A 23,821-nucleotide genomic window follows, 5' to 3' on the forward strand; every position below is an offset into this window, starting at 1 on the left:
ATTTTAAAATTTAATTAACAAATTAACGCTTTAATCAGCTGATTTCTATCAAAAAATATTAATCAAGTTGAAACAAACTTTATATAAAAATATCTTTTTTTTATATAAAATCGAAGAATAGAGCGCGCATCGCGCGCACTTGTGTGTTGTTCTAGTATTATATATTCTTTATTGCGCCAGAAAAATCTTACAAATATGTACATCTTCCGTTAGAATTGTGCGAGCTTTCTCGATTATGTGATAATTTTCAGCAGCAATGCAACAACGAGACAAAGGAACAGACAGAGATCGCGATACAAGGATTGTTAATCTCAATTGCAACAACGCTTTCGGCGAATGTGATATCAAGTCATAATAAAGAGCTTAGTCGTGCGTATTTTACATTTAGAGAAACCGGGCGTGTGCGGTAAGCTGAGGAAGAAACTGAAGGAGGAGGGTGTACACAAAAGAGCTAAATTATTTAACAAGATTTCAAGTCACGGTAGGAAGTTTCCCAGAAGTTCTCGTGTGTTTTGTTACCTTGTGTGGACTAAGCGTCCCGCGCTGCCTATTGCACACTTAACAAGAGCAAGCCCAGCATACATATACATTTTTGTCTAGCTCGGGCAGAGAGTTTAATAGTGATGTCTTTCTGACTCTCGACTTGTGTACGTGAGAAACGTTGCTGTTTTAAAGCATATATAGAGCACATTGTCGTTTTTGCGTCGTTTGCCACGGCGTTGCGTAAACATTTGGTAAGCTCGAGCGCAAGAAGCTCCGAGGAATATCCTGACGAAGTACCTTGCTTAACGTTATTTCGTATATTCAAAACTCTCTCTGTCTCTCTCTGAATTTTTTGCACGTCCAGAGAGCAACAGACAATTACAATCTACTACAAATAATTATGTATTGTATAGCAGTATCCAGAAGATATTTTTAATGATATTTAACAACGCTTATGATCATAACTATTTTTTTTATATAGACGTAACAAGATTCAATTGATAAGTAATGTAACTTTATTAGTAATAAATTTTCTGCTGTATTCTAATTAACGTTAATCTCATCCGTTAATTTTTCTCTATACAATTCTCTGATGAACGTGAAGGAAATTGCATCTCGTACCGCGATTTACAATTAATTTCTTCGTTATCTGATTAAGACAGGCGCGAGAGAGAACTATTAGCCCCTCGAAGACAGACAATTAAACCTCGGTTACTAAACCGGTTCTTGCTGGGTCCGACGAGTCGTGCGAGCACATCGTGGTCTGTTTGAAGGGAGAGAGAAAGAGAAAGAGAGGGAAAGCTCTTACGAAGCGCGAAATTACAGCGCGCTACGTTTTCTTCATCCGCTTCTTGCGTGTTTCACCCCGACACACAGTCGCATCCTCTTTAATTTTCCTTCCGAGCTGCTTTACACCGGGGCGTGAAATTTGCAGTAACTTTGGCCAATTTAGTTACCTCGCGTGCGAGCACGAGATCCGTCATCAGCCGGAACGCGAATGCATCGCGCTATAAGCATACTTATTATTGCGTGGGGGCTCTCTTTCTCACTCTTTTTCTTTCTCTCTATTGAATTTCGGTTGAAATTATTAAAATACGTAAAGTTTAACGGAGTTACCTAATTAGCCACGCCTCCCGAATTAATTCCGCGAAATCACGATAATGCTATTCGAGTTTATTTATATTCGACCGACAAATGTGTCATGCTTCTGCATCGTGCGCGCAAACGAGCCCTTCAAAACTTGCAAGAAATATTTTTGTATTGATCAAGTTGCGACCATGAACGTTAGTAACTTCGTAAGTACGCGGTTTTTTAAAGCTTTGATTAATACGCGCGAGGTCTGTATCATTTACGAAAGTAAAATAAACACTGTCGGCTCTGTATGCTCTCTTACTAACTTCTTACTACAGTTGAGTCTGAAATCAGGACGCATAGGATACGAGGAAGAAACATCTCGTGGAAAACTACGTAATGGCAACGTTTACATTTGATCTTGAATGCAGCGGAATAGATATAAAGAAATATGATTGAAGCTGCAGTTCAAATTTTCCGAGAAAGAAAGAAGAAGAAAAAGAAAATCGAATAAAAAAGTATCTCTTACTAGTTAAATTTTTTAATGAATAATTTGCGACCAGCATATTTTAATGCACTCTCTGCAAATTAAATAAATTAATCATAATAAAATATTGTGCATTTTAGTGCGATCTTAGAAAAGAGTTACGACCAATGTCTATTTTACATGATAAAATTCCATGAAGCTTATATAAAATTATACTAAGTTGTGATGGTTTCTTTGTAGTAGCGCGGCTATCACATTTGGCATTATTTATATTATATATTTTAATTAAGAAAATTACTTAGGTAAATGTAGAATTAATTATACACACAATATGATATTTGGAGTTGAGAGAGAGAGAGAGAATGATGAATTTTCTTCTATATATAGTACAAAAGATATAGAGGAATAGCTAATAATAAGTTATTTCATTCAATAATTATTGTTAGTTAAGACAAGAAGTAATAAACTTAGTGTTTTCAATAGAGTATGTACATTTAAGATTTAGTTTTATAACTGTTCTGATAGTCCATAATCGAGATTACGACGCGAGAATATACCTCTGCTTTATTATGATCTTGCGATCATTTTATACGTAGCTACCAGCTATGTGAACCTAGCACCCGACTTTTTAAAAATTAATTTTTTAAAACGGAAAGAGATAGCATATCGTTTGTAGTAACAATAATTTCGTTTGTAGTTTTATCAATTAATAAATTAAAAAAATTTTTTTAATGACTCGCACCCGACATTAAGATATCGCAAATCCGCTTGCGCAGTTTTCTTTAGAATCGTTTGTAGTTGTTTGTAGTGATTTTCCTTTCGTTTGTAATTGAGCAGTTCAAAAGTTATAAACAATTGTTTATTCGTCCAAGAGGTAAATTTGTTAATTTTAAAGATATCGCAAATCCGCTTGCGCAGTCTTCTTTAGAATTGTTTGTAGTTGTTTGTAGTGATTTTCCTTTCGTTTGTAGTTGAGCGGTTCAAAAGTTATAAACAATTGTTTATTCGTCCAAGAACTAACTTTGTCAATTTTTAAGATTTTTCAAATCCGCTTGCGCAGTCTTCTTTAGAATCGTTTGTAGTTGTTTGTAGTGATTTTCCTTTCGATTGTAGTTGAGCGATTCAAAAGTTATAAACAAAAACAAAAACAATTGTTTATAACTTTTGAACCGCTCAACTACAAACGAAAGGAAAATCACTACAAACAATTACAAACGATTTTAAAGAAGACTGCGCAAGCGGATTTGAAAAATCTTAAAAATTGATAAAGTTAGCTCTTAGACGAATAAACAATTGTTTATAACTTTTGATCCGCTCAAGTACAAACGAAAGGAAAATCATTACAAACAACTACAAACGATTCTAAAGAAGACTGCGCAAGTGGATTTGCGATATCTCAATGTCGGGTGCGAGTCATTAAAAAAATTTTTTTATTTATTAATTGATAAAACTACAAACGAAATTATTGTTACTACAAACAAAATGCTATCATTTTCCGTTTCAAAAAATTAATTTTTAAAAAGTCGGGTGCTAGGTTCACATAGCTCGTCGTGTGCAAATAATATTTTATTACTTTATCAATAGAATTTATTATTTAAATGTTTGTAAATAAAATTTAATAAAAATTGTTGTAAGAAATGATAACATTATTAATGCTATTATTGCGATATTTGTCGAAATTATTTGAACGAGGAATGAAAGCGTGCAGGGATGAAAAGAGTTCGGACGCGTTACTATTGTCGCTTATATCGGACGGATAATCACTGAAATCGGCTGACCAGTGCTACTTTCTATCCCTGATTAATTGCCAGACTCGGAAAAAATCACTTTCTCATTATTATTGCATATGTACATTATATTGCATATTATATGCGAGTATAATATGACTCATTCGAGCGAGATTTGTTAAATAATTTTATCGAAACGCTCATATATACATGATGTTATATGATATAAAACTTTCTGTTTTTTTTTCTCCGATTTCAAACATCAAACGGTAAGAGTTTTATACGTTGTGTGAGCTATGTGAACCTAGCACCCGACTTTTTAAAAATTAATTTTTTTAAACGGAAAATGATAGCATTTTGTTTGTAGTTGCTTGTAATAACAATAATTTCGTTTGTAGTTTTATAAATTAATAAATAAAAAATATTTTTTAAATGACTCCCACCCGACATTGTGATATCGCAAATCCGGTTGTGCAGTCTTCTTTAGAATCGTTTGTAGTTGTTTGTAGTGATTTTCCTTTTGTTTGTAGTTGAGCGGTTCAAAAGTTATAAAGTTATAAACAATTTGTTCATAACTTTTGAACCGCTCAACTACAAACAAAAGGAAAATCACTACAAACAACTACAAACGATTCTAAAGAAGACTGTGCAAGCGGATTTAAAAAATCCTAAAAATTGACAAAGTTAGCTCTTGGACGAATAAACAATTGTTTATAACTTTTGAACCGCTCAACTACAAACGAAAGGAAAATCACTACAAACAACTACAAACAATTCTAAAGAAGACTACACAAGCGGATTTGCGATATCTTTAAAATTAACAAATTTACCTCTTGGACGAATAAACAATTGTTTATAACTTTTGAACCGCTCAACTACAAACGAAAGGAAAATCACTACAAGCAACAAACGATTCTAAAGAAGACTGCGCAAACGGATTTACGATATCTCAATATCGGGCGCGAGTCATTTAAAAATTTTTTTTATTTATTAATTGATAAAACTACAAATGAAATTATTGTTACTACAAACAAATGCTATTATTTTCCGTTTTAAAAAATTAATTTTTAAAAAGTCGGGTGCTAGGTTCACATAGCTGTAGCCACCGCCACGGCGCGTTATTAATTTCAATCCTCGTAATTAAAAGTTTCACTGAGAAATCGCATATTGAGTACGCAAGATATTCAATGGAGATAATATAAGCGAGAACAGACGAACGGGGTAGATATAACGAAGAAGAGAGAGAAAAGAGGTCTCGTTTTAATATTAAATTGCGCATACATAGACACACACATACACACACCGAGTTCTCCGGTCCGTTCTCTTCTTTTATCCGTCAATATTTATCATTGTCTTTAGTTCTCTCACCTCCGTGTCGCCCTCATCTCGCTCATGCGAATCTTCTCGTATTTGCGATTAATTATGTCTTATGGAAAACTCAGATCTCGATCTACTCAACGATGTCGCGTCACACGAAAAAAGAAAATGATAAAATAGTAGAATCAGGATAATCAGAAGATGCGCACGAAATTAATAATCCATTTTCTCGAGGTAAGAAAATTCGTATAATTATAATAGTCGATCTTTCTTTACGATAAAATGGAAAATTGATGGCGATGAGTATCTATAAATGAACATAGTAAAATGTTTGCCGGGGATATTTTATCAGCATTCACTTTAATAATTATGACGAGTCAAATGCGGCGAAATGGCGCATGAAGGATTTTCTTATAATTAATTATACCCAACGCGAATACCGAATTTTAACTCATCAAGTAATACTATTACTAATAATAGAATTAAGAATGTTTCAATATACTTGGATTACTGTCACTTCAACGAGACAAACATGACATCTGACTGACTTTCATTATCAGTAATACCTTCCAGCGTGCTCGATACGAGCATCCAGTTAGTAACAATGCTTATAATAGACACAGAACTCTCCTTTTATTATATAAATGAAACTTCGCTACGTTCATCATGATGTATTTTCTACACAGAAAAGCACATTTAAGAATAGAAACTAATAAAACTTAAGCTTCAAAGAGCCACTGCCGTAGAATAACTGTGTATTCAAAGAAACATTTATTTATTTTTTTAATATATATGGATAGAGGAAAGGAATATCTTGTCTGTGATATGTCTTGCTTATTATCGGATTCTCTAAAATTATTAGTTTCAATCACCCTTCCTGTTTCTTCGCTATATATAGTTAAGAAAAACAATTTAAAAAATCTTGCTTGAATTTATTCGCGTGGCAGATAATCGAAGAACACGAATTTATTCCGAATATAGCATTTCACGAATAAAATATCCGTTGTCAGAAATAAGCATCCTCGCAAGATTCGCGTCCTTGCTGCGAGAAAAGAAATCCAATAAAACTGAACTTATTACGCGCTTAACATTGTAATCTATACAAGTTACCCCGCCTTTTGTTTGATCTTACCTGCGATGCTTTTTTTTCATCGGCGAAGATAGAACCATGGGGGACGAAAGAAAGAGAGAGAGCTTTCATGATTTTCAACCATCTCGGCGAGTACGTCGAGAATAAAAAACAGGGACGAGATCCAGCAGAAAGAGACACCTCGACGGCGGGGTGTCTGCTCGGTGCGTCCCTCCTTAATCCTCATAAGATGTACGTGCGGCACATAGTAATTTACTTTATGAAGCTTTTCCAGAACGCGCGCCGAGGTCATCACTTTCTCCCTTTATATCGATCGGTGTGCGGCGCACCTCCTAGGACGTTCATAACCCGTAATAACCGGGAACGACGAGCCGGGCGACGAGCGGCATCGACAATGATAAACGTCTTTACTTGCTGCGCCGGCGAAAAGGCGAAGGGCCGGGACGTACGAGGCACCGGCGATGGCTCGCCGAGACCATAGAAATGAAGAAAACGCAAAGATATTGCAACCCCACCTTCGGGCGCAGGGCGGGGTAATGTGCCGACGATAGTAGAGTAAGTTATGAGAGAGTCGAACAGCATCAATTGCATCCCCCCTTGAGTCAATTACGTGCGACACCCGTCGAAAGGGATGCGCCGTGATGTATCGTGTGAGGGATGATGTAAAACAGTGATTCTCATTCCGAGAGACTACTCCGTACAAGAGTGCACGTACGAAATGTGAAAATGAAGCCGCAATACTTATTTAAATATATTCGAGCCTATAATCGCATTTTTCTATTCGAATCAATAATTTAAATACACCAATCTTTCTAATTTTACAATTCGCTTGCAGTAACAGAATCGGTCTGGTTTCGATTTTCATTCAAATATGTCTCAGCCAGAGACTGATTATTGATCAAATGAAATTTGCATTGACTGAATGAATGCAGTTTACATTATATGCTATCCATTGCAATTCTCACTCCTCCACTAGTTAGTGAAAAATAAGCCAAAAAAATAACAGAAAATAAAAAAAAAATAATAATTAAGTTTCTGGGATCTACTAATACGACTAAGATTGCGTTGACATGCAAAAATTGAAATTATTTTACTCAGCAAACTGTTTTTATAAAAAGATATGATTAGGTATTTCACTCTTGTGTGCTAACCAGATTTTAAGCCTTTCTTTTGTTATTTTAGGTAAAGTCTTTGAAATAAAATTATATTTATTCAAATTTTCTAAAAGAACGAGACAATTTCTACATATTATCTTTTTTCTTTTTTCTAACAGTAATTTTCTAATAACTTTTTTTATTGTTCATGAAAAAATGGTCTTTTACGTAAGTAAACAAAATAAGTAAACAAAAGTTACAAATAAAAAAAAATATACATATATCCATACGCATAGACATTCGTATATTATACATACAACACATAGTCTCATTAGCATAAACATATTTACATATTATTACATACATATATACATATTATTATATTACGACATAATTTTAATTCATCGAATTATTATTATGTCGCGACACATATCCATTACGTAAACTTTTAATCCTATAAGAGTAAAAAACATCGCGAAGCTTGTTTTCTGTGAGAATTTAAAACTTTAAACGCGCACAGCAAGTTGTAATAATTATAACGCGCCAAGATCTTTTAGCTCGCACGTCTTTTCGCGACTCACGTGAATACAGGTCATGTACGCCTATTTAATTGAACTGTTTAACCATTCAATGCCATACGGCGCATAATAAACGAACCGAGTATACACCTTGATCAAACAAACGTCCGAAGCTGTGTCGCGATCACGCCCAGCCCGCTCGACATTGTCGTTCGATTATTAACCGGCACATAAACGCATTTACATCGAGATTGCGTTTCACTAATTAATTATACATTATAGTTACCTAGCCGCGATCAATTATCAAGTCATGCTTACATAGTTGTTCTGCCGGGGGGATAAATTAAAAAAACACCATATTATATCGTATCTCAGTTAAGAGAACACAAAGTATATATATGATATTAATATCATTTTCTTTTATCGCGTAAAAAACAACAAATATCGCGAATAAAACTAGACACGTCTATTTATAAATGCGTAAAGAGTTGTACAAGAGTATAAACATCGATAAAATCTAACATTATCTCTTAGGAGGAAGCATTTTACTCTAAAAAAACTTACTCTATGATGCATATGATTTTATTTGAGTTATATCGATATCCCTAGTAGCAAATATACATGTCATTTGCGCTTGTTACCTGGGATATTTTATCTTTCTTAGAATGCAGACGTAGACAATAATATTTTATTTAACAAGCCAATAATATAATTTTTTCTACAAAAAAATCATATTTTTTTTACTGAATTGTTATAAAAGAAATTTAATATCCTTTGATATTAAATCTCCTCTCGAGATTTAACGTCGTGATCGATTCATGCCTTTCAACTTCGAACGAAGCGCGTGAATTCATAAATGACCTTAATTTACACTCAATGAAAAAACCGATAAAAACTGACATTTTTGCCGCGGGTCAAAGTGCATTAGCAAGATTATACATATATCGTGTCGCGCGCTAGAAAAAGACGCTTTTTGCGAAGCATTTCTCGGTGAGACCTCGGCGAATACGCCAGGGAACGTATTCGATAAATGATTCACCATAAAAAAAGCCCATTGTGCACGCTATCGCTCGATACTGTCATAAATAATTATACGGAACACCTTCGACCGACGATACAGAGAGATTCTCTCGCTCGTTGATCCATTTCATTGATATCAATACCTCGTGACTACTGCCTACGATAATCGATACTTGTTATCATTAATGGTAAATTTCTATAACTGGAACTAGACGACATAATTGTCGAAATAAGATGTGTTTGGTCCGGTTCGTTTTACATGAAGTGCATACTAAGTAAAGAAAAAAAACTTGTTTTGTATATGTTTCTGCGAAAAACAAACATTTTTTTCAAGAAAATCTACATATTGATTGCGAATATAAAAATAGTCTTGTTCAGTCGAATCTGTAAAGCAAAAAGCTATACGCACAAACGTTTTTAATTAAAATTCGGTGGAAAGAGAAAAGCGGACAATAAAATAACAAATTAGATATACAAACGATATATGTCGACAAATCAGAATCAATTACCTAAAAAAAACCTTTATTGAAAATTTTTTATTATTTTTTAATTTTACGCATATATAAAAATTAATAAAAAATCGCTATAAATTTTTCAAGAGAAAATTCGTCGATTTATATCAATATATAAATCTGTACAATCTGTATAATCAGCACGAAAAATCTCTCTGATTCTTCCATAATATGCAATTCGCGACAAATATTGTTAGTCAGATAAGTAATTGCCGACTTTATATCATTATAATCGCATTTTATGGAGTGTTTTATTCGAGTAGCAAAGTTTCATTTAAAAATTAACTTTTGACAAAACTTAATAAATTTAAGTACAATCCATGAAAATGATGAACAGCGGTTGATTCATTTATATAATTATGAAAAATTTATGATAATGCCTTCACATTAACTAATACAATTGTATCTATGTAAATTATCTGTATATCGTATTGAACAGATTTGCAATTTTTTGCATAACAAATTAATGATAATATTCATCACTTGAAATTAATAGGCAAATAATTAATACATACATACGTATAAGAAAAAAATCTGAGAAAATACGTTTTAATTTAATTTTATGTAACTTATAAAGTACGCGTTCTTCTTTTAAAGTTTTAAACTACATTTAATATATAAAATGTATTTTGCTAAAGATGCTTTTTTTAGTAACTCTTGCGCACACACGAGAAACGTATTAAATATTCAATAAGAGAATTTGTTTTTTAGGAATAACTAGAATTGATATCTAATATTATTTTAAATTATTCATAGAAAACAAATTTTTCTATTATATATATCGAATGCATTTAAAAAGCCACTAATAAAATGTCTTTCGATTATATTTTGTACATATATGCAATCGCCATATATGCATGCATAAGATCCATATAAGGTACCGTGAACTTTCGTTATGCGATTCAGTTCTTTCCAGTCAATCCTTCCACCTTTTTGTACCTCGTAGCTGACTCGAGGTGAGGTACGACGCGATTCGAACGAATGCAGCGTGCAGTATCGAGGTTGCAACTCGCGCGAGTCGTGCGAGGTCTAAAAAGTGGCTTGAGCGATTTGCAAAAATCGCGCTTATCGCTCGCTCCCATGGGAATTCGCTGTCCGCGCGGATTACTCGCCAACACGCCGGATTTTTGACCGGTCCATCTCTTGACAGCAACATCGAACCGTGATCGCCGTTCTCGACCGGCGCGCTTTACGATATGTTCAACAATATTTTCGAAAAAAAATTGCATCGAGCGTTGTTACATCGCTACCGGAAGTTCGTATGAATATTCAACCGGCGCGCGAGTTTCACATCGCACGCTCGTAGCAGGCGCGGATCCGCGCGAACGTTCTCCTTTTTTTGGGAGGGGAGAGGGACGAGTTTTGTCTGCATGACAAAGCGAAAGGTGGAGAAAGAGAGTGAGAAGAAAAAGTGCGAAGAGTATCTCGAAGAGAGACATGTCGTACGATTTGAATACATCATCATCTTCGCCACCGTCGTCTTCAGAGGAGACGCTGGACGACACGAGGGACGAATATCTCGCCAGATGGGAAATCGCGGTTTTAACCATTATATTTCTCGTCACGCTCATCGGCAATTCCCTGATCCTGTTTGCCCTTTATGTTAGGCGACGTTATCAGCGACGAAAGTTCACCAGGATGTATTTCTTCATTTTACATTTGAGTATCGCCGATTTGTTAACAGGTTTGCTCGATGTTTTACCGCAACTTGCTTGGGATATAACATTCAGGTAAGCTGCGCCGTTGCTCACGATTGACCTTGCGATTATTTAATGAGCTTATGTTAATTAATACATAAATTTTTGCCAAGACATACATCAATAATACTAGAAAATGCGACAAACGTGCATTTTTAACTGATAACCTTAATACGGATTTCGTTCTACGGATCGGTTCTTTTATTTAAACGAAAAAAAGTTTAAAATATAAACATTAAATATAACACAGGGATGAAATAGTGAAATAATTTAATGTACGAATACGTACATTATACATAATATGCTGGAAACGAGAAAATCAGAAAACTCCTTCCAACCAAATTTCATCTCAATATTTTGATGGACAGCGAATAAATGTATTAAATGTAATATTTCTGAAATTGAAACAGATTTCAAGAAAAGCGCGAGAGAAATTAAAATTAAAGAAATTAAAATTGATTTTAAGAAAATCAATGTGCAGATAAATATATTTTTATATTTCTTCAACATAATCATGTATATCGAGATTTAAATCAATATCAGGAAATCCATTTGACCATTAAAATATGACACATACGATAGGATTAATTTAAGAAGGAATTTTTATCAACGCTTAGCTTTCACTAAAAAATTTATATCTTATTTCAGTGTATGTATCCTATGTAATGTATGTCCTATTTCAAAGAATTCTACAATAGAAACTTTGAAAATAACAAGCTTCTGCCGATTTAATTTTTTGATGATTTATGTTCGTATCATTTTTTTTTTAAATACAATTTATTATTTTTATATATTAACTCGTCAATATTTTAAGATAATAAATAAATAAACAAAAATTGGGGGAGGGAAAAATGCAAATACCTTTTTTATATATTAGGTATATCTCTAAGGTACTGTATAAATTTCTGTGTTGCATCTTTTTGCGCGGATTTTATCATCGTTCAACGGCTTAATATGAATGATGTGGTTAAATGAATTTGACAAAACGACCATCAGATTTCAGGGCGAAGCGGTGCTCTGCAAATTGGTCAAATTCGGACAGCCGTTCGGTGTGTATCTCAGTTCCTATGTCCTGACGGTCACCGCGATGGACAGATATTACGCCATTTGCCATCCCTTTCGTTACTGCAGCATCACGTCTAGAAGATCGAAAATGATGGTGTACGGGTCATGGACGTTCGCCGCTATACTGTGTGTACCGCAGGTCCGTTGAAAATTTAATTCGCGCCTCCACTCTTGGCAAAGCGTATCTTATTCATACCGCCACTTCGCTTTACACGAAGGGCACGGATCAGTTAGCTGTTTGAGATATTAATTTTTATCCTATGCAGACAGCGGACGCAAATCTAATAGCGCGCGTCGCGACGGGCTAATTTATGAGAGTACTAATTGCACGGACTTGTCGCTTATAAATGTATCTATCATCCGTTTGTTTCACGCGAGAATTTGCTTCTGCGAATTTCTTGACATTTTTGATAAATGTATAAATCTGGCTGGATCGTCAAGATAAATTTTTCAAGTGCTTTGTTTATTATTACGAATTACAGGATTTTTTTGTTTAAAACTCGTAGGTTTTTATATTCTCATATCAGGAAATATCGCCAGGCGTTTGGGAATGTTGGGCCACCTTTTACCTGAAATATGGCGAGAGAGCTTATGTTACTTGGTAATATTCACATTCATATGTTATATATGTATATAATAATTTTTTCAGAGACGAGATTGACCTCTTTTTTCTTTTAATTATAAAGAAATATAAAGAAACTTTTTTTGCACAATCTATGTACTGGTGCAAACTTTTTATTATCAATATAGAGTGGAAAGAAACGAGATGTTAGATATAGCTCTATCTTATAATGCGGTTTAACTGAAAAGCGCAATATGAAACAAATACACATTTTTTTGTAGAGAAAAAATAAATCATATTTTCTAATGTAAAATAATTCTGATAACAAAATGAAATAAAATGTTAAATATATGTATATATATTATATATATATTTTATTATATATATGATATATACACACTACATATATAAACTCGACATGGAGAAATTTTACAACATTGTGATTTCTGCAATATAGGTACAGTATTATGCAGTTCTTATTACCCTTCATAGTACTTGTATATACGTACACAAAGATATGTATAGCAATATGGACGAGCAGTAAGATGTCAGGAGTCGTTGATCTCAAAAAGAACAAGGCCAATTTTTCGCAACGAAATCGGGATTCCTTTATCTCCAAAGCGATGATGAATACCGTGAGACAGACGATCATTGTCATTATTTTGTATATTGTGACTAGTACTCCATTTATCGGAAGTATGCTCTGGATCACGTGGGATCCCAAAGCTTTCACTTTGCCATTTTTTACTGGTAAATACTCTGTAAAATAGCAATGACATAAATCAATGTAATTGAGAAATTATTATCAGCTAGAAAAAAATAATAGTTACAATATTTAGCGATTTATATTGATATTCTTTAACCAAATTTTAATTGATTGACTTATATGTATAATTTTATAATATGACAATGACAATGTTAATTTATCATTTTGAGAATCAATATAATAATGCGAAACACGCCATGTTTGTTTTTTGATCTAATATGTGTCTCAAATTCCAAAGCTTTAAATTATTCATTTATCTCGCTTTATATCTATATTGTACTATAATTGGCAGGAGCTGCTTTCACCATTCTAAGTCTGCTAAATAGTCTCACGAGTTGCGTCAACCCTTGGATTTATTTTGCATTCAACAAGGAATTACGTGGAGCCTTAACACATTTTTTTTACAGAAAGAAAGATTCGTTGAATTATGGTAAACATAATTCTTCATACTTTATGATTAATCTTGTATTCTGCTGTAGTTTTATTGCACAAAAACACAAAAATCACAAGAGAAAGAGAAAGAGTGTATATATAAAAATAATATTATATTTATATATTATTTTCTCTTACAGATATAGATGCACGTCAGAATGCGTCGGATGTACTTTCTACGACGTCGTCGTTTATTTCTAGAATTTCACGACTTGCGAGTTCAAAGATATTCGGCTGAGGAGGAAACGAAACAAAGTTTGCATTTTGAAGACTCTGCTTTGAATATAAAGAATATATTGTGAATATATAGGTTTTTTGTCGTGCATACATCTGCAGAATGTGTAAATGCGTTTCGCGCGGCACATGCAATTTTCTTTTTATAATAATTTCTTAATTTAAAACTTAGCTGTTAATAAAAAAATCATTTTTCTAAATACCTGTACAAAAAAGTGTCACTCTTTTATGGGAGAGTTCTTAGATATGATTAAGCATATGGTTGAGATATCCATTGTCACAAATCTTTATCACTTGAAAATGTTTATGATATCCGATTTTGCGTTTATCACATATTGCATAAAAACTTAACGAAAACGTGATGTAATTTGCGCTGTCAAGTCTTTTTTTCCATCATATTCATAATTCTCGTCGCATCTCCGTCCACGTGCGCCATTCTTACACGATCTGTTATACTTGCACGGTTCCACCTCATTAGTATTTCCATCGGTCGGGTCTATTATGTCCCGATGTTTGTACTCCCATTTTTATCCCGATCATCCCAGAGGCTCTCATATGCTAATATCGCGCACCAGGTATGGACACTTCGTGCCCGGATACATTATATCCGTTTAATTCTCTGAGAGATACGTGCAATTGAAAGCAAAAAATATATGAAAATAAAAATATATAAATATTATAAGCATCAGCTATATATGTATAACTGCGAGCAGATTATTTTTTTCAAAGATTATTGATTTTAATCGATCCGTAAAAACACGAGTTTTCCTACTTCGATTAGTATATCAAAAGTTACAGTTATAATCAAATTCTACACAAATGCTTTCTGTATAAATTGTATACAAATGATTTTTATTATGTAATTATAAAAATTTATTATTATGAAAAATTGTTCCAATATATTTCACGAGATAATAATTGCACTTGCTGTTATGTCATCAATTTTTTCGCGAGCACGATGTTACTTTTTTTAGGCATTATTATTGTATCAATAATTTTCTACAATTTCCTAATACGCTCTTTCAGTTTTACTTGACAAAATCAAAAATTTGCGTATTTGAGATTTTTTTCAACTTAAATCATAATTCGAGAGCAGGGCACGCAAGATCATTCGATACATCTCTCTCCTTGCAGCGGCCATCTGGTCGCGGTGAATTAAGAACCCCTGACGGAACACCTGAATACTTAATAAACGGATAAAATTAACATTAATAAAACGACTGTGTGGTCGATCCACATCTTATCCGAAGACAAACGCGACTGCTAGGCTCACATGATATATGCCTTACGAGACTTCAGCAAGAAAGGCGACCTGTCAGTTTTCCACGTCGTTTCTTTACGGTGCGTCGATGGATGATTCAGGAATCAACGAGGAGATACCATTTGTACTTGATCGGGTGCCCGTGATGGAACAAAATTCGGACGAATATCGAGTCGAACCGGCGAAGAATGAGGTAGAAGTAGAGTTTATGGCACAATCGCGTCGCAAATGATATACGCGCGAACCGATCGTCGTAGTTTTCTTATAACTTTGTGCAAGTCTGATATCCCGCAAATATATCCTATATATATCGCTAATTATATAGCGCTGACATGAAATTTTTGTAACATTAAATTATTACTTTGTACTTCTTGTGTTTTGAATCAAACTGTTTAAAGCAACGCGTTATATTTTGAATTCAATATTTATTATTTAGTTTTTTGTGAGATTTATATTTCGTTTGTTTTTTTTTTTTTTTTTTAATTAAATTAAATAGAGAAGAAAGAGAGAAGATTGGCTCATCGAAAAATTGCTCAAATTCGTCGGTGTAGAAAAAGAAGCTAACTTATGTTACAGTCTGAAAACGAGAGTAATGAGGAGGATTACACGCGTTCACCGGTGTTGCTCGACCTGGACGAGAATTCGAAACAACAACAACAGAAAGCTGCGAGACGAGAAGTGAGTTCACCAAGTTCTGCGGTGAATCAGCGGGATCAAGGATTAGTTCCAGGTGCGTGAAAATATCTTAAATTCTCTTCTGTAGTTCAAAAGTATGTCGAGAAATTATCTATGCTTAATACGTAACAGTTAAATGGTTCTCGATAATTCTATTGACGTTCATTGCTTAATTATTTTTTTAACGCAGTTTTTATTGTATATACGTAGCCGATAGTGAATAATGAAATCGCCTCATTAACTGCGTATCGTTTCCTGTAGCAGAAACAACTTCACAGTCCGTAAGAGGCAGATGGCAAGAAGCAAACTACGAGACGCGCGGCCAACAGACTCCCGAAGGAGAGAGAGTGCTCGTTATTAGAGTACCGGAACCGGAGATAATCGGCGGACACTCGCATCTCGAGATGCTCCACGAAGCCAATATCAAATCGGTGCAACGGGAGCTGTCGCAGACTGAGAAAGGTGCGGCAATGTCGAATTGCGCGTTGCCTGGTGAGATCACATCCACGATTAAATTCTTTAATCTTACACGTCTTAGGGAAATCGCGCGATAATCAACATGTTAGATACCTAGGTACCTTGCCATTTCCGAAGAATCGAAGGGATGACATGATCGATTCCGAATTGTCCACAAACGCGAAGCCAGATTTCTTTCAGCCCGTTTCAGTTTTTCTTCCAACGAGAGAGGATTCAACAAAGAGGACTGCTTAATTGTCTGATGTTGATGCTGTTCGCGGTGAAACGTGCATCTTTTTTGGACGAACGTACGCGTAGTTCTCGTTCCAATAGCATCATCCGTAGATTTTTGTCCCGAGTCTGTTGTATCTGTCGCACGAGAATCGAAGGTCGATGCTGTTCCTCATCTTTTGCCGCGGTACCACCGTATCGGCTCCTTTCGTTCCTGCGAATACGATGTGCATGAATATCAATTCGGGCGAAACGTGTACGTGCACATATATACGTCGGGAAAAAGGCGAGCTATTTTCACATCACGACTGCGTTCAATTTCAGATGCTGCACATTTTTACGCATCGCACGACACGTTTACATCATTTACAAACGTGCGTGCGCCCTTGTCGTCGGCCAAATTCGCATCTACGTTTAAACTTCTGAAATTGAGACACTTGCGAAAAATCGCGAATCGCACAATTGTTAATAAAATCGAAAGACACTCATATAAGTAGAGTGCGTAATATTCGCATGAATTTTTGATCTTTAAATCAATTTATAAATATTCTTTCGGATATATTGTTGCACGTTGCCCAACAGTAGAGAGCGGTATTATATACTCCGTAAAATCATTCTATACCTATATACATGACTTGGGACAATGTAGCCGTTGTCGACTCTCTTCAAGCGTACACCCCCGTCGATGCCTCTCCTGTGTCCTGTGTTATGGTTTTTGCCGCCTCTCGAGACGCGCTTGACACGTTTGCCGATAGACGAGACACGATCCACCGGTCCCTTAGGGTCCATTCCGACGCGCTTCCCCAGGATCTTGGCGAAGAAATGTAAAATTGTTTGCCCGCCATCCTTCCACCAACTACTACTACATCTTTCCTCCTTCTTCTTGGTCTCGACAATGCGATCGCCGCAGTTCTGTTTCCGATCGACGCTCTCGCAGTTACGCTTCATATGATTTCGCAATTTCTCGTTGCGAACAACCTCGTGTACGATTTGCCGACACTGATCGTCGACGTCTTCCTGTGGAAATTCCGTAGATTTTCCAGAATTATTCCGAATAATCGTTGGAATGTTCTCTTGCTGCGTCGAAGGCGGTGGATCGCTCGAAGGTTCAATGACTTCGGTTTCTAAGCAGATATCTCGACATCTTCTCCTATCTATCTCGAAATACGAACATATCATGAACACTCTATCGATATATGTCTCATAAATTTATATAATATACAATTTTAATGTTTTTTTTGTTTATATAAAAATTCATCTCGTATATCATCAATTTTTAAGATTAATATAAATATATATTAAAAATCAATCTATAAGTTCATACGTATTTTCGAGCAACTCTTCTGGAATGCAAAAAAATAAAATAAAACAAATAAATAAAATATATACAAAAAATAATCTATTTTTTTTCCATATTAATGATAAATATTTCTTTTGTGTTATCAATGATTTGTTGCTATCTATCGACAATTTTTTTATTTTATCTATCAGAGATCAATTACAAACAAATAGCAAATATGCAGGAACTCATGGACTGATTTGACGAGTATTTTTCTACTTAATGCTCGAACTTGTTGAACGATCGAGAAAAAGAGAGCTATCTATTGTTGTTTAATTCTTACTTCTTACTTCTTGATCAATGTTTTCGAAGCCGTGGCAAGCTGTCACAAGCGCTATTTCGACCGAGCTTTGCTTAGATTCTATCGTCTTGCCGTGGTCTCGAGTGGTCCTGAGTCTGAGATTCGGACTCTTGACATCCTGGACCATGCGGAAACGATCCGACTCCGAATCTCGCGATATTACGCGTATCATCGTCATCCTCTTGCGCGTATGTGGCAAGGGTAGTCGAAAGTATCGCGCTTCGTTCAACCGTGTTCCTTTCGATATATGCAAAAAAATTATTTGACATTTCATGCATTTTACACATTGCATCTCCTCGATGGATCTCATTTCTCGGCAGATTACCGAATTTTTAAAACTACCCTTGTCCCCAATAAGCTATCGAAAGACTTAGAAACGGCTAGTTACGTTATTACAGATATACATTTATTTTTATGCGAAATGTAATCGAGCTACGGACGTGTACTGATTTCCGCGAAGTCAACTAATTTAATACACATAACAGCACATTTTAATTTAAAAATCGTTAATTTAAACATGTTTAAGAGATAAATAAACAATTTGTAGCAAATAAAAAATTTTACTGTAATATTAAAAATACTAAGAAATAATTATCTTGAGATAGATCGCGGTGTTATTGCTTAGATCCTTAGATTGTAACGTAAGATAATTTTTCTTGCGAGACACACTGTTTGATAAACAAAGATTAATTACATGTATAATCATGTGCGTCATAAACTGAATAACATATTAAATATACTATAAGCTATGAAATTAGCATGCGATATACAAGTTACGAAAGAAAGAGAAAGAGAGAAGCTGTAAAATTTCATATATTTTGCAAAAATATTTACAGTCTCTCTTCACTCCCATTTAATGCATATTAAATAATACATATCGCGCTTTCAATTAATCAATCGGTTCTAACCTTTGCGGCTTGCTTTCAAGTTTGTCATTTTTAAATATTTCTCGATTTCTTCTCAAATTTCGTGCTTCCACCCAAAAATAATTAAGTAAAATTTTCCATCAGTCCTATATTACGGTGTATTTTTCAGCTTATTTTTCTTGGACATTTTACAAGATAAATACTCAAAATTTATGCACATATTTCTACTTATTAATCATATTAGTCTCTTTTTTGTTTTCATAACAGAAATGTCTCTCGAATTATGAGTTGGTAATGTCGCGATTTCATATTTAATTTTGCATGGAGCATCGCACTTTAATTTTGTCGGACATGACATATCTCTGCGTAGTGCTTTTCTATTAATAAAATTGAATGTTATCAAATAAATATCATTAGTTTCGATGACCTATTCTCTCTAATTAATTTAAAGTAAATTTAATTGATTAGAGAGAAATTATCACCAAGAAACACTTAAGTGTTTATCAGTGATAATTAATTAGCAAAAATCGCATTTATTTTTAATTGCTTAATTATAATTCAGAAAGAAAAACCTCCTCTCGTAATTATTTTTATAAAATCTCTCCACATTTTTCAATTTCCATTTCAAGAGTTTATATAATTATAATTAATATTAATATTAATAATTACTATTATTAATATATATTTATACACGTACAATTTATCAGCACTCTGCTGAGAGTGCTTTTCTAAAAACTTAGATTCCAGCCCCGAATCAAAAAAGCATGCGATTCGTTCAATCATTCGGGTAAGTCGTTGTCGCGACGACAACGACGGGCGACGACGACGACGAGTGCGCGTATACCAGAGCAAGAACAGTCGTTAACTCCGGTAATTAACGATTTCAGACTACAAGAAGTCGGCGTGCGATCGCGAGCGCACACGAATGCGCGACATGAATCGCGCATTTGAGCTGCTACGGTCGAAGCTACCGATCTGCAAGCCGCCCGGCAAGAAGCTCTCCAAGATCGAGTCGCTACGCCACGCCATCACATACATCAGGCATCTGCAGAGTCTGCTGGAGCCGCAGTACAGCTACGCCATGCCCAGCGTGCCCGATCGACCCGGTGGCGGCGGCGGCGGCTACTACACGGCTCCCCCACCGGGTCCACCGACGTCCTACGAAATGCAGCAGCATCCGGGTCGATGGGAATCCCTGGCTTATTATCGATACGATTATCATGCGCCTTTCGCCACCCCTTCGCCGCCGACCTTGGTACCATCCCTGCAGTCGAGACTGCCGGTCGACCAGGACGATCGACAGTTCCCTTACGAAGCGCGCCACTAATCTCGTCTTTTCCGAAAAATCGATTGACCCACTTTGAGTATTTTAAAGAAAGTATCGCTCTCTTAACGAGCACATAAATTTTTCAGTGAAGAAATGCCGTATTACTCGCTACATATTCTGGAATTCATAATTTTTTGGCCTTAGACTCTGTCTCATTGAAAACATTTAATTATCAAGTCTTTGAATTGTATATTTTTTAAGCACACACACACACACACACACACACACGCGCGCGCGCGCGCGCGCGCGCGCGTATGCGTTAATAATAATACTCAAAGAGGTAAAAAAAATGAACAATTAAAATTATGCAAAAGAAATTTCTATCATTTCGTTATAAGGTTTGCTCTTGTTAGCTGTACCTTTTTATTCGTTTTGAAACAAAATAACATATTTAGGTTGAAAAGAAAAAAATAGGAAAAACAAGATTGCTGAAAAAGTGTAGTTAAAAAGAGAACAAATCTCATGAATTATGTAAAAAGGAAAATTTATACGAGTGCCTTATTTATAGAGATTAAATCAGTCTGTCTATTTTTCTTCGTCGCTGTAATATATCATTCCCACAAAGTCATTAATCTTCGGATAAACTATTACTCTGAGTAGAAGCAATCCTGCATTAAGAATTTAATACGCAGTAAAGTGCTGCCCGTGTGATACATAGTCAAAAATACAATTATAAAACTTATCACGGAGATGTGAAAGTATGCTCTCAAAAATGATTCTAACATATTCTTTCATTATGCAACTTTTCTTACACAGATACATAAATATACGAAAATATATCTTTCTCTCTTGTATACAATAAATTATCATACAGAATATAAATTTTCTAAAGTATAGTAGAATAACGGTATATCGCAACACGGAGAATTTCTTACTGCGCTCCTACGTTATCTTCGCAACACATTGGCTATATCAGAGTAGTGAAATAATTCGCCTCTTTTATATATACCGGACATATACAATACGCACATACATACGCTATGTATTATGATGTTAGCTATATGACGGTGTTGTATTTCGTCTGTTGCGCCGTGTTCGGCGGTGTGGTGGTTGGATGGATGTGCAACCGAAGATCCCAAATCATCGTCTCGACATCCAGAGTCGATGGTCCGTGCCAGCTGATGGTGTTCTCGCTGGGCATCTCCACTAGCTTTGGCGTCGTGACGAACTCAAAGTGCAGACGCCATTTGAGCGTCACCAGATCGGTGGTGAAGTCCGGCGTAACGTGAAGAGGTATCGGTAGCACCAAGTGAGAGTATTTCAGACCAAGACACATTTCATGATGCTTGTTGTAACTAATCAACGTTGGCGTAGTGACCTTTCCTCGCTTGTACTCTTCCGACACGTGCTCCTCCGATTGCAAGGACACGGATACCTGAACGCAGGAGACGGTTGCATTCGAGAAGTCGAAGGTTCCAACAATATCCTCGCCGAGTTTGTAGGAGTTCTTAAAGAGACAGAATCGCACTACGCGTCCGCGACCATTTGTCACGTTGTAAAAATTTGGACTGCGTCTAGCTGTTAAATTCTGAAATCGTTAAAAGATACAATTGCGCGTTAAAACATATAAAATTCTTAAATCAAATTCAAATACAATGAAGGAAAATGTACAACCTGCAATGTTTGTAGTGCAATATCTAGTGGAGTTTCCCTATGCTGTGTTTCCATAAATGGATTATTGGGACTCAAATCTACGCTATCATTGCACGCTGTAATCTCTGGCAATTCTATAAACAATACAATACAATTATACTTTATATAAAAGAGCGATAAATATTCGCCTTATATTTCTTTTTTAATCTTCCAAATTTATTACCACTTAAAGAGAGTACTCTAAATGGTACTCTTAATAGCTTTATAACTGTATTCACTCTTTGCGTTCCAATTGTTATCTTATATGAATATTTTACAGCCTGTCCTTTATACGAAGGTGGAGCATCACCTGGGATCGTTTCACGATAAATATCTAAATAATCAAAAAATTTTTAATATAATGAAATATCCAAGAATTATTAAACAAAAAAGTTTAGATATAAGCTCTGAATTAAGATGCTTATGAACTTACAGGCCTTACTTTCTCCAGGCGACAATCTTAAATCACAGCACAAAATTTTTGGCTTTGTATTTAATACTACATGACCATTGTCTTGCTGCCATGGCGCAAAGGTAGTATCTACAACAAAATCATAATAAACATAATTAATAGAGAAATAAAACAAAAAGATAGAAAATATGAAAGTAATTTCTCTGCATTCTCTTACTTGCATTGATTGCCACTGAACGAGCGGTAGTATTTATTTTCTCCGAAAGCACTATTTTGCTATTCGTTGTACACTGGCAATGTACCTGTGCGCTTGCCCATGCAAGACTCTCAAACAGATCACTATAAGAGAGCGTAAATTAATTTTACAAATGTAATAGTTTATCGTATGACAATACATCAACATATACTGTACCTGTGACTTTGTGATATTTGATGATTCGGATTCGGAGGATTAGTAAACGTCACCAAACATTCTATAATTTCTCCGGAGAAATATATAGGACCCCGAATGAGTTTCGCCGTGATTTCTATCATGTTGATTCTTTTTTTAAAATTGACATATGCACCTTTTCAATCAAGACATATTTATCATCGAGATTCCAATTTTATACATTTCATCACACATCTCTTTCTGATCCAAAAAAGATCTGTAAGTCTATTAAAATTTATATATAGTTATAATATTTTTTATATATTTATATATAGTTATAATATTTTTTATATATTTATATATAGTTATAATATTTTTTATTACATTCTCCAAAGAGCAAAATGTTTACATCCTAGGTTAAGTTTCCTAAAGATGACATTTCAGTACTGCCAACTGCCAATCACGTTGGCGTTCCACGAAACATTTCTGGGATGTGTTCGAAAATCTACTCATCGGAGTAGCATTTGATTGACCAATCAGAACAAAGGACAAAGATATCTTCGTCCAATCAGAATTTATTAGAAAAATTACTAGAAAGACTTTCTTCGACCAACGACCAATCAAATTATCTCATCTATTATATCCATGGACGTAAGGGTGCCGTCACATGGGGCGTAACTTGCGTAAGCGTAACCAGCGGATCGCCAATCACCGAGTTATTCCGATAGAGCTCGACAATTTCAAATCGCGCAACCATAGAATATATAATATATAATATTGGAGCGCGTGTCGATGTGCGCGGTGCGTTCGACTTTCAACCTTCAAGTGGCGCCGCGTCACGCGGTCGGAATTCGGCGCGCGGAGTGGGGGGCTGTG

The 23,821-nt window shown here is 35.2% G+C and overlaps 4 protein-coding genes and 1 long non-coding RNA gene across 8 annotated transcripts; 2 read left to right on the forward strand and 3 right to left on the reverse strand.

Annotated features, from left to right (window-relative positions):
• The first annotated feature begins 10,247 nt into the window (after positions 1 to 10,247).
• On the forward strand, positions 10,248 to 14,275 carry Akhr (Adipokinetic hormone receptor). The gene is made up of 6 exons (XM_083039740.1): positions 10,248 to 11,049; positions 12,013 to 12,220; positions 12,588 to 12,682; positions 13,101 to 13,393; positions 13,702 to 13,839; positions 13,982 to 14,275. Exons 1-6 carry the CDS (start codon positions 10,757 to 10,759, stop codon positions 14,077 to 14,079), a joined length of 1,125 nt encoding a protein of 374 aa, XP_082895866.1. The 5' UTR covers positions 10,248 to 10,756; the 3' UTR covers positions 14,080 to 14,275.
• LOC145937370 (uncharacterized) lies at positions 12,537 to 14,418 on the reverse strand. Of its 2 annotated transcripts, XR_014425551.1 has the most exons (4): positions 14,279 to 14,402; positions 13,980 to 14,075; positions 13,153 to 13,402; positions 12,537 to 12,650 (listed from the first exon to the last, which is right to left on the reverse strand). It is a non-coding gene; the product is annotated as an uncharacterized LOC145937370 (long non-coding RNA). The 2 variants fall into 2 exon arrangements; XR_014425552.1 differs by lacking the exon at positions 13,980 to 14,075 and having other exon boundaries at positions 14,279 to 14,418.
• A 573-nt stretch (positions 14,419 to 14,991) lies between these two features.
• Sage (salivary gland-expressed bHLH) lies at positions 14,992 to 21,097 on the forward strand. 3 transcript variants are annotated; one of them, XM_083040136.1, is made up of 4 exons: positions 14,992 to 15,529; positions 15,913 to 16,066; positions 16,273 to 16,503; positions 20,092 to 21,097. In XM_083040136.1, exons 1-4 carry the CDS (start codon positions 15,356 to 15,358, stop codon positions 20,529 to 20,531), a joined length of 999 nt encoding a protein of 332 aa, XP_082896262.1. In that variant the 5' UTR covers positions 14,992 to 15,355; the 3' UTR covers positions 20,532 to 21,097. The 3 variants fall into 3 exon arrangements, with proteins under 3 accessions (XP_082896262.1, XP_082896264.1, XP_082896263.1); XM_083040138.1 differs by having other exon boundaries at positions 16,273 to 16,473; XM_083040137.1 differs by having other exon boundaries at positions 16,276 to 16,503.
• Positions 16,636 to 19,311, reverse strand: LOC145937209 (uncharacterized). The gene is made up of 4 exons (XM_083040140.1): positions 19,247 to 19,311; positions 18,321 to 18,575; positions 17,321 to 17,852; positions 16,636 to 16,912 (listed from the first exon to the last, which is right to left on the reverse strand). Exons 1-4 carry the CDS (start codon positions 19,272 to 19,274, stop codon positions 16,702 to 16,704), a joined length of 1,026 nt encoding a protein of 341 aa, XP_082896266.1. The 5' UTR covers positions 19,275 to 19,311; the 3' UTR covers positions 16,636 to 16,701.
• A 147-nt stretch (positions 21,098 to 21,244) lies between the features above and the next one.
• Positions 21,245 to 23,397, reverse strand: LOC145937206 (RAB6A-GEF complex partner protein 2). The gene is made up of 7 exons (XM_083040135.1): positions 23,330 to 23,397; positions 22,988 to 23,230; positions 22,793 to 22,914; positions 22,597 to 22,704; positions 22,348 to 22,497; positions 22,146 to 22,258; positions 21,245 to 22,059 (listed from the first exon to the last, which is right to left on the reverse strand). Exons 2-7 carry the CDS (start codon positions 23,107 to 23,109, stop codon positions 21,529 to 21,531), a joined length of 1,146 nt encoding a protein of 381 aa, XP_082896261.1. The 5' UTR covers positions 23,110 to 23,230; positions 23,330 to 23,397; the 3' UTR covers positions 21,245 to 21,528.
• Positions 23,398 to 23,821: the final 424 nt, after the last annotated feature.

Source organism: Prenolepis imparis, unplaced genomic scaffold (genome assembly GCF_030444845.1).
Source record: "Prenolepis imparis isolate NDT839.2.m4 unplaced genomic scaffold, iyPreImpa1.0 SCAF_6, whole genome shotgun sequence".
In the NCBI taxonomy this organism is placed as follows: Eukaryota; Metazoa; Arthropoda; class Insecta; order Hymenoptera; family Formicidae; genus Prenolepis; species Prenolepis imparis.